At 57.3% G+C, this 15,630-nt stretch overlaps 1 protein-coding gene across 5 annotated transcripts; it reads left to right on the top strand.

The window, feature by feature from the left end:
• The first annotated feature begins 472 nt into the window (after nucleotides 1-472).
• SEMA3G (semaphorin 3G) lies at nucleotides 473-14,814 on the top strand. Of its 5 annotated transcripts, none has more exons than XM_042979088.1 (18): nucleotides 473-655; nucleotides 2,440-2,600; nucleotides 2,701-2,763; nucleotides 3,025-3,144; nucleotides 3,420-3,510; nucleotides 3,634-3,750; nucleotides 3,983-4,128; nucleotides 4,329-4,443; nucleotides 4,537-4,606; nucleotides 4,910-5,054; nucleotides 5,329-5,560; nucleotides 5,671-5,762; nucleotides 6,432-6,473; nucleotides 7,471-7,699; nucleotides 7,969-8,108; nucleotides 9,447-9,584; nucleotides 10,604-10,700; nucleotides 14,427-14,814. In XM_042979088.1, the coding sequence occupies exons 1-18, from the start codon at nucleotides 547-549 to the stop codon at nucleotides 14,678-14,680; spliced, it is 2,361 nt and encodes a 786-aa protein (XP_042835022.1). In that variant the 5' UTR covers nucleotides 473-546; the 3' UTR covers nucleotides 14,681-14,814. The 5 variants fall into 5 exon arrangements, with proteins under 5 accessions (XP_042835022.1, XP_042835021.1, XP_042835024.1 ...); XM_042979087.1 differs by having other exon boundaries at nucleotides 9,447-9,827; XM_042979090.1 differs by lacking the exon at nucleotides 10,604-10,700 and having other exon boundaries at nucleotides 14,427-14,546.
• Nucleotides 14,815-15,630: the final 816 nt, after the last annotated feature.

Here is a 15,630-nt window from a genome sequence, read left to right as displayed (position 1 = left end):
AATGACCCTCCCAGGCAACTTGGGCCCTGCCAAGGGAGCTGGGGAGCCAGGCCAGTGCTTCAGGGGGCTGGACCTTCCTGGTATCAGGGATCTGGGCCCAGAGTCAGTTTGTCTTTGTCATGGAGACTGTCACGGGCAATGGAAGGACAGGGAACAAAGAAGAGCCCAGCTAGACCTCTAGCCAGCCCACCAACCTCTGATCTCTGACCCCTGACCTCCCTTCCAGGCTATCTCTGGAGACTTGGGTTTGTGAACATTTTGTGTAAGCCGCCCACATCCCAGCTGGGAAAGAGTCTCCCCAATGGGGAGCCTGCCAATCTGACACAGAGGCATTAACCAGGCCAGCCCGGGTGGAGAGAGAGGCAGCAGGTGGATGGCAGGGGCCCCTCCCCCATCTCCTTCCCTCCTCCTCCCGCCTCCCTGGCCCTACAGGGGGTGGAGCCCCTGCCTTATAAGTGTCAGGCCTGGCGGCAACGGAGCAAACTACAACCAGCAGCGGACTGAGGGCGGCTCTGCTGGGCAGCGTGGTGCCCTTGGTTCCCCAGCATGGCCCCCTCGGCCTGGGCCATCTGCTGCATGCTGGGAGGACTCCTGCTCCTCGGGGGCAGCCCCAGCCCTGGCCCCAGCGTGCCTCGCCTGCGGCTCTCCTACCGAGGTAGGGGCAGTGCGCGCCCTGTTCATGTGCGCGTTTGTGGGACCCTGGGACTCTGTGACATCCCCAGCTGGGGGGGCCCCAGCTAGCCCCGGGCAATCTCTTCTGCCAGCCGGAGGTCACTTCCACACAGCACAGACTGTGGGAAGGACTTCACGGAGATGGTTCTCCAGCTGAGTTGCCACCAGAGGCAGGAAATGGGGAGGAGGACCGGGGGCAGGGGCAGGTCCCAGGAGGGTGGAGGTGGGAGAGACAGAGACACAGAGGACAACCTGAGGGGGCTTCTGAGAAAAGGAGAGGGGCATGGAAACCCTGAGAGGCCTCCTTAGAGATGGGCAGGGAGAGATGGGGAGGGATGGAGAGGACAGGTCTGCAAGATCCTGAGGTGTGCACTCAGCCTGGGCTCCTTGCCCGGGGTGGGCAGTGAGAAGCAGGGCAGCAGCCTGTGGTGGGGGCCCTCACCCTATCTCCACAGCCTTGCCCCCTCTGCCTCTTGCAGCCCACTTCACAGTGCTGGCCTTTGCTCCTCCCTCTCTGTCCCAGAGGCTCTTCACAGCCCAGCAGTGATTTCAGCCTCCTCTCTCTGCCCATCCTGGCCCGGTGGGGGGCGGGGGGCAGTCCTCAGCAGATCTAACCTGATATGCTGTGCTGTAGCTGGCACAGTCTGTGGAGAGGGTCCCAAGGAAAGGTCCCTGAGACATAGACTCTCCATGATTCTTCTTCTTGGGGAAACCAGAGGGGTGACCACCTTCCCCTGGGCACCCCAATCCAAGTGGAGAGACCCAGGCCTGCTCCGGGGACTGAGGGGGGAGACGTGGCTCCACTCTGGAGAGTGTAGCTGGGTCTGGGGGCAGAAGGTGGTCTTGCTCTGGGAGCTATGGTTTGGGGGGGAAAGTAAAAAAAATAAAGCCCAAATAGGGCAAATCCCCTCTAAAGTACTGTCAGTCATGGAAGGCTTCCTGGAAGAGGCTGTTGATGAGTTTGGGGGTGGAGTGGGTGCTGGGCTTGCCACCTTGGATGGGTATCCTCTGAGCAGGCACAGGATAGCCGGCCTTCCCAAGGGTAGCCAATGCTCATTCCCATCATATCCTTCTGCCTGCCTGCCCGCTTGACCACCTGTTACCTCCACCTCCCTAGCCAACCCCCAAGGACCTATTTCATGATCCTTGGCTCCTGGGGCCAGCATCCCCAGCCAGCCACCCCCAACCCCCTGCGTCTGGGAAGGCAGTGTCTATGGAGGAGAAAGTCTTCCTTCATCACATCCCTGGATTAGAGCCTTGAGCTCTGCCTGGCCATACCTGACCTTTCCCATACCCAGGCCTTTGCCAGGTGTTCTCTCTGCTGGGAATGCTCTCCCCTGTCTGTCCGCTTGTCCCACTGAGTCAGTCTTGCACACCGCTCAGACTAACCCACCCTTCCTCCAGGCTCTTCCAGCACTTTGCTCAGCTTGCTACCGTAAGTTCTGACAGCGGGGCCAGCAGGGTCATCTTCCTTGGGGACTGGGTAGGGCACAGATGGGCCTGTGGGAAGGATATGTTAACTGAAGGATTAAGGGACCAAGGAATGGAGTGGTAGGAAGCAGGGCTCAAGGCCCCCCTGTCCCACCCACCCCCAGGAGGCAATTCTCAGAAGCCCTCCAGCGGGCCTATGGATGGAAACATTTTCCAGATGTGAGGGGGCGGGGGTGGTGAGGGGCGGTGAATGCACAGCTGGGACCCTCTACCTCCACATCTTAGCTGGAGAAGTGTGCTGAGCAGTAGGCACTGACTACCCTTGCTGCCTCCTAGATCTCCTGTCTGCCAACCGTTCTGCTGTCTTTCTGGGTCCCCGGGGCTCCCTGGACCTTCGGGCCATGTACCTGGATGAGTACCGGGACCGCCTTTTTCTGGGGGGCCGTGATGCCATCTACTCTCTGCGGCTGGATCAGTCATGGCCGGATCCCCGGGAGGTGAGCTGGACTGACAGAGGGAAGGGTCTGTCTGAGAGCTAGGAGGCCAGATGGTGAAACTGAGGCTGTGAGGTCAGGAGTCAATTAGGCTGTGTTTCAGGTCCTGTGGCCACCACAGCCAGGACAGAAGGAGGAGTGTGTTCGCAAGGGAAGAGATCCTTTGGTGAGTGCTGTCAGAAGTGACTGACCCCCAGCCCTGACCAACACCCAGGTCTTGACCCCCAGAATAGCCTGTAGCCACTCCCCCAGGTGCTTACACTAGGGGCATTTGGAGCAGATCCTGAGGGCTCTTGAAGGTCTGTGAAGAATGTCATCCCCACCCTAGATCTCCAGAGCTGATCAGCCAGGCAGGGCTGAGCCTTGGGGCCCAAGGAGATGGTAAAGACCCCTTCATCCCCTCCACCCTGCCCCTTCTCTCTGCTAGGTGGAGTGTGCCAATTTTGTGCGGGTCCTACAGCCCCACAACCGGACCCACCTACTGGCATGTGGCACTGGGGCCTTCCAGCCCACCTGTGCCCTCATCACGGTTGGGCATCGTGGGGAGGTGAGCCTGGGGCAGGCCCCACAAGGGACTGGGAAGCAGTGACATTTCCTCCCTGCTGTCTGAACACTCCTCATTGAGCCTGGCTTGGGGCAGAGGGGTCAGGGGCCTGAAAGGGATCTTTGTGCCAGGCTGGCCCCTTTGGCGAGGCCCTGAATGAGGGCGCCTTCTGCCCACCCCCACTCTCATCGCTGCACGCGATGGCCACTTCCCTGGGCGGGGGGCTGGTGCTGTTTTCCTAGGTGACACCCTTCCCTGCCTTCCTCCCTCTCGGGCAGCACGTGCTCCACCTGGAGCCCAGCAGTGTGCAAAGTGGGCGGGGGCGGTGTCCACATGAGCCCAGCAGTCCCTTCGCCAGCACCTTTGTAGGTGGGTGATGCCCAGGCCTGGGCGGGCACAAGGAGGGGGGAGCCTGCCGATGTCCTTGGGAAGAAATGGGGCCAGCTATGGGGCCTGGCCCTCCTCCCTTGATTCTGCCCCACCCTCACCCAGGTGGGGAGCTGTACACGGGCCTCACGGCTGACTTCCTGGGGCGCGAGGCCATGATCTTCCGGACTGGGGGTCCCCGACCAGCTTTACGTTCTGACTCTGACCAGAACCTCCTTCACGGTGAGCCCAGGGTCTGCCCAGGGCAGGGCTGGCTGGGATCTGCCCCTGGCACCAGCAGGGAGGTAGGAGAGCTGGCACTGGAGTGGGGATGGCCCTACCCTACTCTACTCCCTGGGACCCCAGCCTCCCGTGGGGTCCCTGTGCCTCTTGCCCTCCACGCTGGGTTCAGCAACCTCCCCATCCTCCCCCATAAGGCACCCCCCCCAACCAGCTGCACCCTGTTACCTCCCAGACCCCCGGTTTGTGATGGCCGCCCGGATTGCCGACAACTCTGACCAGGATGATGACAAGGTGTACTTCTTCTTCTCGGAAAGTGTGCCCTCGCCCGATGGTGGCCCAGGCCATGTCACGGTCAGCCGCGTGGGCCGTGTCTGCGTGGTGAGAGCTGTGAAGAGGCGGTGAGGTTCAGATCCTCACCGCACCCCCTTCCTACGCCCATCCCCACCAGCGGCAGAGGGAAACTGAGGCAAGGGTGTGAAGCCAACATCCAAGCCTCTGCCTGCAAGGGTGAGGGTGGAGGAACAGGAGGGGGCCCCACCCCCTGGGGCTCAGGGCTGATTCTGGCCTTCCACCCCCAGAATGACGCCGGTGGCCAGCGAGTGCTGGTGAACAAATGGAGCACCTTTCTCAAGGCCAGGCTGGTGTGCTCAGTGCCTGGCCCTGGTGGTGCTGAGACCCACTTTGACCAGCTGGGTGAGGGCATGGCCGGAGGCAGGCCTGGGTGTGGGTGCGGAGGGCTCAGAGTCAGTGAGCGGGGGGCATTGACTGTGGCCCTCTGTCTCCCAGAGGATGTGTTCCTGCTGTGGCCCAGCGCAGGGAAAACCCTTGAGGTGTACGCCCTGTTCAGCACAGTCAGGTGGGCACATGGGCCTCCCCTCACACCCCCACCCCTGGTTCCAGTCTCTGCACTCCTAGCGTCCTCTGCTGAGCCTCTGCTTGCGTGTCCCAACTTTACTGTGGATCCCTGTCTCTATCTCCGACTCAATAACTCTGAGGCTCTGTGTCTATCTCCCTCTCTTTGTCTCTGCCTGGGTGTCCTCGTTTTTCAGTCTCTGTTGACTTCAGGCATCATCATCCTCTGTCCTGTCCATGGATAGGTTGCCCCCTCCCCACCTGTGACAGCCACCCTGGCCTGACTATCCCTGTCCGCCCTTGGCAGTGCTGTGTTCCAGGGCTTTGCCATCTGTGTGTACCACATGGAGGATATCTGGGAGGTCTTCAGGGGACCCTTTGCCCACCAAGATGGTCCCCAGCACCAGTGGGGACCCTATGGGGGCAAGGTGCCCTTCCCTCGCCCTGGAGTGGTGAGTATCTGCCTGGAAGCCAGGCCAGGGAAGAGGGCTGAGCCGATACCAGAGGGACTGTACCTTGGGATGACCTTGTGGTTGAGCTGGGACTCCAGGGGAGCCAGGTGGGGTAAGGAGGGGAGCAGAGCCCTGCCACATTAAGGAGTCTCTGCTACAGCAAGAGCAGTCCCCCCAAGGTGGGCATGCCCAGCAGTGGGGCCTGGAAACAGGATGGGGTGGGGGACGTGCGGCCCCAGGATGTTTCAGGTGCTCCCTTTGCTGCCGCTCACAGTGCCCCAGCAAGATGACAGCGCAGCCAGGACGACCCTTTGGCAGCACCAAGAACTACCCAGATGAGGTGCTGCAGTTTGCCCGAGCCCACCCACTTATGTTCTGGCCCGTGCGGCCACAGCAGGGCCGCCCTGTCCTTGTCAAAACGCACCTGGCCCAGCAGTTGCGCCAGATTGTGGTGGACCGCGTGGAGGCAGAGGACGGGACCTACGACGTCATCTTCCTGGGGACTGGTGGGTGGGCAGAGTGGGGTGGATGGGCTGGGGAGGTGTGTCTCTGGTTGGGGGGTGGGGCAAGCCACTCCTTCTTCTCCCACTGATCCTTCCCTCCTGCCCTGCCCCAGACTCAGGCTCTGTGCTCAAGGTCATCGCCCTCCAGGGTGGGGCCTCCACTGAGTCTGAGGAGGTGGTTTTGGAGGAACTCCAGGTGTTTAAGGTGAGTGGGGTCTTGGGAAAGGGGGAACTGATGGGAGGGGTCCCCTCCAGCTCCACTGCTGGGTCTAGGCCTGGCCACGGGGACAGAGGAGCAAAATACAAGGAGATAGGCCTGTCTTTACTGAACCTGCAGCCAGTGGGAAGTGCAAGTGAGACACTGGCTGCCGCAGGGCCTTGCTGGTGCGTTTATCTGGCTGTGGGGCCCAGAGAAAAGTCGGAGGGCCCAGGGAGGGGCGTCCAAGGTGATCACCCCTTGACAAAGCCCTGCTAGGCTCAAGCAACAGTGAGGGGGTGGCTGAGACCCCAAGTCCCCATGGGGTTCTGTTGGCCCCCCAACTACAGAGCGAGGCAGGGCATCACGTGCATCTGGGGGACTGCTGTGCTCCCAACATGGGATGGGTGAAGTGGGACAGCTGCCTCATTGCTGGACAGCAGGGGTGTGGGAGGGGACACTGGAGCTTTGTGCTCCTTGGAGGCCAGCCAGGGTGAGGGGACCTTTCTAATAACCCGACGTCTGGGAAAGACCGTCTGGCCTTAGTTGCCAGGGAGCGCACTGACCCAGGCTGGGAGATAGGTGGCTCCCATGCAGGGGCTGGAGGAGGCCGAAAGCAGGGATGCAGGGGAGGTCTGGCCCAACCCACCCATCCCTGAGACCCTGCTCCTTCCCCAGGTGCCGACACCCATCACTGAGATGGAGATCTCTGTCAAAAGGGTAAGAGCAGCTGCCATCCCTCCCTCCTTCTCCCTCTAACCCCTCACCTGAAGCTCTGAGCAAGGCCGCTTTCTGGAAGGTGCTGCAATAGGCCATGGGGATGCCTGATTAGGCCTTGCAACGAGGCTTGAGGGTCCGGCGGGGAGCTGAGATCTCACGCATGAAACCAGTGGGCAGTGGGAATCCTGAGTGAGACTGTGTTCAGATAAGGGGAGAGCCACAAAGGCCAGTCCCTCTGGGGAGACAGAAACATGCTTGGAAACAAAATCCGGAATTTTTTTATTGAAAAAAAATTTTTTAATGTTTCTTCTTTTTTTTTTTTTTTTTTTTGAGAGAGAGAGAGAGAGAGAGAGAGAGAGAGAGAGAGAGACTGAGCATGGGTCAGGGAGAGGCAGAGAGAGAAGGAGACACAGAATCCAAAGCAGCTCCAGGCTGTCAGCACAGAACCTGATGCGGGGCTCGAATACACAGACCTTGAGATCATGACCTGAGCCAAAGTTGGCCACTCAACCTACTGAGCCACCCAGGCACCCCCATAATTTAAATCAAATAGGGCAGAGCCACTTTTTAGAGGCCTGCTATGTCCTTTTGCAAGTGGCAAAATCTCCTCAAGTTATTCTGCCCCAGTTTATCTTTGGGTAAATCCCAACTTTTGTATTAGGATTGCTTGAGGCAGAGTGCACCTCTAAGGTCAGAGGCAAGTCAGGATAAAGGTTATTGAGGTTGAGGGCAAAAGTCAGCATCAGGAAGGGCCTGGAGAAACCCCTTAGAGAAGAGCCCCCCGGGTCTGCCCCGTGCCTTCCTTCCGTGTCCTAGAACAGGATCTGGTGCATATCAGGTGGGTGATCAACATTTTTGGTTTCTGGGGATACATCCAAGAGGTTCTGGAAGACTGCCTGAAAATGGTGGGGGTCTCAGGAAGCCCAAGAGGGCCAAGAGCCTAGTTGCTTCTAGGTGGGGCCCAGGCTCACCTTGGCTCTGCTTGTGTCCCCCCCAGCAAATGCTGTACGTGGGCTCAAGGCTGGGCGTGGCTCGGCTGCAGCTGCACCACTGTGAAACCTACGGCAGTGCCTGTGCTGAGTGCTGCCTGGCCCGGGACCCATACTGTGCCTGGGACGGTGCCTCCTGTACCCGCTACCGGCCTGGCACCAGCAAGCGCCGGTTCCGCAGGCAGGACATCCGGCATGGCAACCCTGCCCTGCAGTGCCTGGGGGAGAGCCAGGAAGGTGAGTGGTGGCAGGCATGGGGGCCCCTCCTCACCCCTCTGGCCCGGGCTCAACCCCTGCAAAGTGTGGTCTCAGGCTGGTCCTGTTTTATTTAACACCCAGCCCTCAGTTTTCCTACATGTGCAGCTCTTGTCAGTATACTGGGGAAGGAAGGGTCTTTGGACAGAATGAATGGCTTGGGGATTGATGGACACTTAGGTCCTTGTCACACTGGTGGGGGCCCTGGGGGCCCACAGTACTGAGCCGAGCCCCCCTCCATCTCCCTCCAGACGAGGCTACAGGCCCCATGGCGGCCACCACGGTCTACGGCACGGAGCACAACAGCACCTTCCTGGAGTGCCTGCCCAAGTCTTCCCAGGCTGCTGTGCACTGGTTCTTGCAGAGGCCAGGGGGTCAGGGACCCGACCGGGTAAGCAAAGACCTTGCTTCCAACCTGCACATGTCCTGATCTCACATCCCTCCCTGACCCCAAGTCCTGATCTCTAGGAAGGGGCTCTAGGGGGAACCTGCCAAGGTCAACTGAAGAAGAGTGTGCATTAAGTGCCTGCAGTGCCTGGAAGGAGGTACCCCTCTTCCTGCCTCCAGGAATGCCCAGGCCAGACGTGGCTGCAACCCTTCCTGTGACAGAGAGCCCACTAACTCCCAGGCACTGAACTGAGCTCTGGGAGGTGGGTAGTAGAGATGGAAGAGAGTCTGGTCTAGTCAAGAAGCCCCCCAGGCTCACACATATGGCTCATCTTTGCAGGCCTCTCTTTCCCATGGGTTCTTGGTTCTCCTCTGCCCCAGGGTGGTGCCTAAACCACTGAAACTTGCACACACACACACACACACACCCCTACACACATACCCACTGCCTAGCCCCACACTTCCTCCCTGGAGTCCAGCTGTCTGCCCAGGCCCTCTCCTCCCCCATCCGGAAAAGTCTGTCAACCCCAGAAATGGCCTCAGTCTGGGGCCTGATTAGGGCGTGGGTGGGGCAGGGTGAGGAACCATTCTCCAGCCTCTCTCAGGGGCAGAGAAGGGGAGGGAGTGCCTTGATTACAGGAGGGGCTCTCCTTCCAGCTTGGGAACTGGGGGAGGCCAGCTTTGGGCCAGCTGTTGGGCTAGGCACGATGAGCACACCCCCAGGGGGCCAGGCACAGGGAACAACAAGATGGTTACACAATACTTACTGCCCAGGCAGTCCCGCCTCAACGTACAGATGTGCAGACATCCAGGTGGGATCAGAGTAGCGCTCCTGCCTCCCGCACTGTGATGGGCACTCAGCCCACCCCTGGTTGGGGGACTGAACAGTGCAGACAAGGACAGGGGAGAGAGAGAGAGAGAGAGAGAGAGAGAGAGAGAGAGAGAGAAAGGAAAGTGGAGGGGACTTCTAGTCCTAGGGCTATGGGTATAGCCCTCCCTGAATAAAAACCCATAAATACCCCTCTGCCCACTCTATCCCCAGGGACTATGTGGCAGGGCTCCCAAAGGCCAAGGTAGGTGCCACAGAGCTCTGACTAGGGGAGAAACCAGTCAGTGAAATCTTTGAAAAGCCTCCTTTGCAGGCCCTGTCCTGGGTTATAGGAAGGTGAGACCCTCCCTGCAATTGGCTCACAGTGCTGAGCCAGCCTGGGAAGGAGAGATGGGGAGGGGAAATGCTTAAGCTACAGGTCCTGAAATGCGAAGTTGGAAAAGCAGGGAGAGTAACTGATGTTGTGTGTGCCCTACTCCATGTCCCCCTCATCCCCTCCCCCACCTCCCACAGGTAAAGACAGATGAGAGAGTCCTGCAAACAGAGCAGGGGCTGCTGTTCCGCAGACTCAGCCATCTGGATGCGGGCATCTACACCTGCAAGACACTAGAGCACGGCTTCTCCCAGACTGTGGTCCGCCTGGCTCTGGAGGTGATTGTGGCCACACAGCTCAACGGCCTGTTTCCTCGGGATCCAAGGCCAGAGGAGACCCCAGGCTGGGGAGGCCTGGCCTCCACCCCCTCCAAGGCCTGGTATAAGGACATCCTGCAGCTCATCGGCTTCGCCAACCTGCCCCGGGTGGACGAGTACTGTGAGCGCGTGTGGTGCCCTTCCAGGAGCCGGGGCAAACAGGCCAAGGGCAAGAGCTGGGCAGGGCTGGAGCTGGGCAAGAAGGTGAAGAGCCGGGGGCAGACCGAGCGCAATCGGACGCCCCGGGAGGTGGAGGCCACATAGAAGAGGGTGGAGGAGAGGGTGGTCGGGATGGACCAGGTGGCCCAGAAACCCCCAGAGTCTCCCACCCACCCAGCTAGGGCTAAGGGGAGGGGGGCAGCATGCCTGACTGCCTCTTAGAGGCGGGAGTCTCTGCCCCCCATACTTCTACCAGGCTGCCCACAGGAAAAGCTGGGGCTTGATGGAGGGCCCTGTGTCCAAGGCCTGTTCCTGCCCCTCTGTGCTCTCAGTCCTAGGCTGGAGCCAGCACCCTCTGTCTGCTGCCAACCCCAGTGGGCCTGCTGTTTGTTTTCAGACATGGTCCCCAGAGCACATTTCCGGCTGTGCCCGGAGGTGAGAGGCCTGGGTGGTTCTTTCCCAGCCAGCAGAACAATGGCCATTCTGAATGACCCTTGGAGTGGGCGTTTGGGTGCGTCTGAGGAGGTGTCTGGGCAAGGGGCCCTTAGGCAGCCAGAGGAGGATGGAAGTTGCCTCTATGCTAGCACCCATTAAGAGGACCTACTGTGAGTTGGGGCGGGGAAGGGGAGGGGCAGAGAAGGTGGAACAGCAAGCCCCTCCCCCCACTTGGGGTGGCTCCCTGCCACACTGCCCACCACTTCTTCCCCATGACAGAGTCATAGAAGCATTGACAGCCAGAGCTCCCCGGGCCCCTGGTCTGGGTCTCAGGCACTACTTCATAAACCAAGCAGTGTCTCTACAGCCTGACTTCTCTTCCTCAGACCCCAAGCTGCCAGGCCAGATTTCCTGGGATGCCCAGACCTCTGATGGGAGTCCCCCTCCCCACCATCAGGGGCTGCAAGCTGATGAAGGGAGAGGGTAGGTTCTAGGAGGATTCTAGGTTCTGTGGACTAGAGATGGGGAGAGGGGAGCAGGGGAAGTATGGGGCAGGAGGGGGGGGCTGTCTCTCACTGGGTGGTACAAGCATGCTCACAGCTGGGGAGGGAGGGAATGTGGCAGCTCCCCGAGTAAGCTACAGCTGGTGGGCAGGCACAGGCCCACGGCTTTGCCAGGGCCACAGAGGGTTGAGACACTTCTGAGGTGGGGAGAGGGTGAGACCCCCAGGATGGGCTATGGGACCCCAGGCAGGCATTCTCAAGAACCCAGGATAGCATCAATTAGCTCAGGAGCCACAGGGGAAACAAGATGTTTTCCCTCTGGGATCGTTGGTTTCTGTTAAATAATGGTTGGTTATAAATGGTTTCATTTATGAAGATTTTCTCTCTTAAGGGAAGAAAATAGAAGGAAAAAAAGCTGCTAAATCCTGCTTGTTCTTGGAGGTGACGCTCAGGTGGCCAGGATGCATTTTGTCTGGGTGTGTAGGGAGGTGTTTTTGCCAACAGCAGGGATGTGTTTCTTGGGCTGGGGAGCACAGAGGCGGAGGAGAAGGAGGACTAAATGAAAAGTCATTCCCAGACTGCATATGAGCAAGTTAATGACGCACAAAACTGACAGGAGGGGACAAGAGCATCAGGTTTGAGATTCCCTCCATGAGAAAAACTAAGATGAAGAAAGGAGGGGGAAAAACAGATAAAAAAGCAGGACAGGGTTTCCTGCTCCACTGAACTCAAACCCAGACTGTACATCTACATTGGATTTTACCTGAGTCACCCCACCACGCCCAGAGAACTGGGATCTAAAATAGGCCCCCTTTCCTCTTTGACTTCACAGTAAGTTAACCAGAGGCATGGAGATTAACCTTGGGAAGCCTCAGGTTTGGGGTTGCTGTGGCTGGGAAGTCAGCAGGTAAAAGCAAAGGAGAGGACTGTGGGGGTAGGGGGCTGGAGAAGGGCATGGAGGGGGAGGTAGAGGCCATGGAAGAGGGAGAGGAAAGAGCACAGAGCCCTGGGAATGGGTGTATAGAGCTGCAGCCCCTCTATCCCAGCAAAGTCAGGAAGAAATGACCAGCCAGGCTCTCAGTGGCCTCTAGGTTGGACCCAGGTATGGCTGGCTCCAGGCAGGGTTCTCTGGGGAAGTTACTCTAGATAATGGAGGAGGAGCTCAAAATCCTGAACAACGAACATCTGCACTTAGAAAATTATGGACAGTTTCTGCCAACTCCCCACACCTCCCACCCCCATGGTACTGTGTGTTATTGACTCCTGGAAATGCTTCTATGTGTGAATTCTATTTTTATATTGGTATGTTGAGATCAGCCTTGTGGTTTTGTCTTCAGAGCACACTTCTTGTAATTACTATTGTTACTTTTATTGTCATGACTGCCTCTGTGCTTTGATGAGGATATGAGGTAGTCTACCGCATAGACCTATAAGGAAAGCGATGGAGTTAATATTTACATCACATAATTATATCATTATTGTATCTCTGTATTTTTCTGTTCTAAATTGATGGATGCCATCTATGTGAGCTGGAAATGAAGAGCCTTTCCATCCATTCCAGGATGGCCACCCTCGGAGATATGTTCTAGGAGGGAGGGAGATGGGCATGAGGGGAAGGAAGGAGTCAAAGGGCTTTGTCTAGGAAACTGAGATTGCTTATTAAGTTAGGAAACTCCTGCCCCTCAAGCTTCTGAGACTGACCTTCTTGGGCTTCAGGAAGACCTTGAGTCAGAAAAAAGTGCTGGCAAAGGGCAGCTGGGCACGTAGGCAGTCCTGCTCCTTTTCCACAGTAACTTCATGACAGCAATACTTGGCCTGGTGCCTGTCTTCCTCACAAGCCACATACCAACATATATTAAGGCCCCTGTGCTCTTGCCTGGGGTGCTAGGCTGCGCTGTGGGGGCTGCAGCTTCTGAGAAGGACGGGAGGTCTGGTTGAGCTGCCTCCGAGGGCGCCACTGACCACAGCTCTCACTCCCCCAGCGATGCCATGCCCCTGCAGAGCCCGCTGGTGCTGGAGGGAGATGGGAAAAGGCAGGGAAGGTTTGAAGATGGGAGGGACATCACCTCACCTTGCCAGGGAGACGAATCCCTTGTTTGCCTGGGCCCCTCAATCCATACTATAGAGTAGAGAGGCTTAACAAGTCAGTCACCAGACCCCTCTCGCAGCGCTGGAGCAGGGCCCCTCTTTTTGTCCCCTGGGCCTGACAGAATTGAACCGGTATGTCCTGCCCCAAGCCACCTGAGAAGCATCATGGGCACCCATTTGGTGCTGAGCATGGGGTTGGGAAGGATGTGAGAACTTGACCTCCACAGTCCCTTCTCCCCCCAGGCCACAGAAGCTGTGTTCCTACCTTCCCACCCCTAGAGTCTGGACTTTTCCCTCTCAGCCTCTCATCTTGAGTCCTATTTCCTGCCTCAAGGGCTTCCCTCTCACTCCTTCTGGCAGCTTTTTCCTCAAAGTCTCATACCTCCCCTAGTCTTTGGGTCTGTGTCATGATTTCCCAAACAGGTTTAGTGCTGGAAAGGGGCTTGGAGAAAGACACAGGACAAGCATTTTCCAAAATGGTGTCCTATGGAACATGAGATCCTCTGTGACAAGGGTCAAATAAAGACGGGGATTTCTGTCCCTTTAGCCCCCGTGGAATTGCTGTGTGCTGCCTGTTTGCCCTGTGAAATCCCCAAGAAGCCACAGTGATCTCTCGTTAATTTGCATGTCTGTCATGAGCTACATGATTCTCCTAAACCTGGGTCCTCTATCCCCTTTTTCCCATCAGGTCATCACCACTTCGTGTTTCTAATGTTTTGAAGCATACTTTGGGAAAATGCTGATTTGATTAATTCATTCCTTCCTTGGCCATGTGAAATTAGTTTATTAATCTCTGTTTTCTAAGCCTGTAAACGCTGGAGGCTCTGCCCCAACCCCCCCAAGTCGAATAGCCACATCTTGGCTTCCTATGGGAGGCACTGGAGCAGGACCCGCCACCCTAGGGCCAGGGCAGCCAAGCCACCAGTCTGCTGGCCCTTGGGCTTGGCCTCTGCCCATCCTCCCACACTCAGTATGCCTCAGCAGCCCACTTCCTGGCAAGGTCCTCTATTGATGGCTAGGGTTCACCCCAAGCCTGTGGCTGTCCAGCAGTCTAATACACTCACTTCTAAGGGAGGGAGCAGAATAGGGGAGGAAAACAGCTCTTTTCACTTTCTTAGATGGCTTCCTTACACTCAGCCAAGCCCAGGTCAGCTTCTAGACACCCCCTTGAATCCTCCAGTTGGAGGAGGAGTCAGGCAGCAGCCATCAGGATCCAGGCTATCCTCTCCATGGGCTGGTAGGGGCCCCAGATGCAGCTAGAGGGGGATGGGTAAAGTGGGGTGAGCAGGGAACTCACTCACATCCCTCTGTCAGTCCAGCACACTGAGGCCTCTCTAGCCAGCCACATCTCCTTCTTAGAGCTAGGAGACAGTTGCTCAGAAACAGCCTGATTTCCATCCTAATTAGGGATCCACCCCAGCCTTCCCCAAGTGCTGGTTCTCAGGGGCTCCCCAAAGAGAAGTTTCAGCACACACTAAGATCAAATCTCCAGGGTTTTCTGAGACTACAAACTTGGCCCTGGTGTAGGGAGAGAGTGAGTGGGTGGGGCTAGGTTTCCATACAATTCCTGACTAGGATCTCAAGGATTGTTGGGCCCCTGCCCTGGCTTCTCTTCCAGATTCACCCACCCCCCCTGATGAACAGGAGATGAAGCAACAGCAGCTGTGGCCCCCTGCCCACTTCCCACTGCCCGGCCCCTGCCCACTTTTGCCATGGGTACCACTGGTGGGCCCGTTCCCTGGATTCCCTGTCCTAATGAAGCCTTTCACTTTCCCCACTGGATTTTTATTAAGGAAACTCCTGGTTCCTCAATGCAGCCTTTTAAAAGATCATTCTCCCCATGTGGAGGACAATAAGAAAGAACTTAATTAAAAAAAAAAAAAAAAAAAAAAAAGATCATTCTTCACCGAGGATGGGAAATGCTGCACAGACTCCAGGGAGGCCTTATAAGGGACGCCAGCCCCTAACCTCACACCAGGCCTTAGCAGTCAGCTAGTAGCTTGTACTCAAGGACTCAGCTGAGGGGGACTCAGGTGACCAGTCTTGACTTCTTTCCCCCAGGGAGGAAGATGACTGGAGTGTACCTTAATCCATCCCAACAGGGTGTGTTTCACTTCCATAAGCATCCCCTTGGACAGAGAGGGAAGACCAGGACAAGGGGACAGTTGTGGTCTGGCAAGGACTCCAAAATGAATCAACAGAGGCCTGTCTGTCATCAAATGGAGGGAACTATAGTAGTTGGAACACTCAAAGCCCAGATTGGCCTGTTAGGAGGACAAGGGGGGCTCTGCTCTCACAGATAAAGATACAGAAGAATGATGTGGCAGACCAGCAGCTTGGTTTATGGACATGACCTCATCTGTTCATGCTGCCCCCCACCCCCAGCCGATAAGAATCTGGTGCTGTTTCCTGTAGTCCAAGGGTCTCAGACAATGGTGTGAACTGCTAGGCCTGCTGGAAAGGACATTGTTTAGGGAAGAAAAAACAACACACCAGCACAAAGACAGGGCAGGACCAGTCTAAATGTAGGGACTGTTTACAAATCCCCGATTTCCAAGGGGGGAACACAATGGAGAATTGTTTTTGGTGAGGCTGGAGTCCCCTCCACAATGCTCCTGGGGGCTGGGGATGGCTTTGATGGCCCAGACAGGTCTCAGATGCTCTGAGGGGGATGGACACTGATGGCGCAGATGCCTTCCTGTTTATCAGAGGTGCTCGCAGGGTAGGGTCAAGGAACAAGTTTATACCAAAGACAAGGGGGAGGAGCCCTGGGCCTCTCTCCTTCCATATGGGTCTCATGCTGTTGCACATACTAGAGGTGG

The sequence above is a fragment of the Panthera tigris genome, chromosome A2, assembly GCF_018350195.1.
Source record: "Panthera tigris isolate Pti1 chromosome A2, P.tigris_Pti1_mat1.1, whole genome shotgun sequence".
Lineage (NCBI taxonomy): Eukaryota > Metazoa > Chordata > Mammalia > Carnivora > Felidae > Panthera > Panthera tigris.
This window is presented reverse-complemented; position numbering and strand designations above follow the sequence as displayed.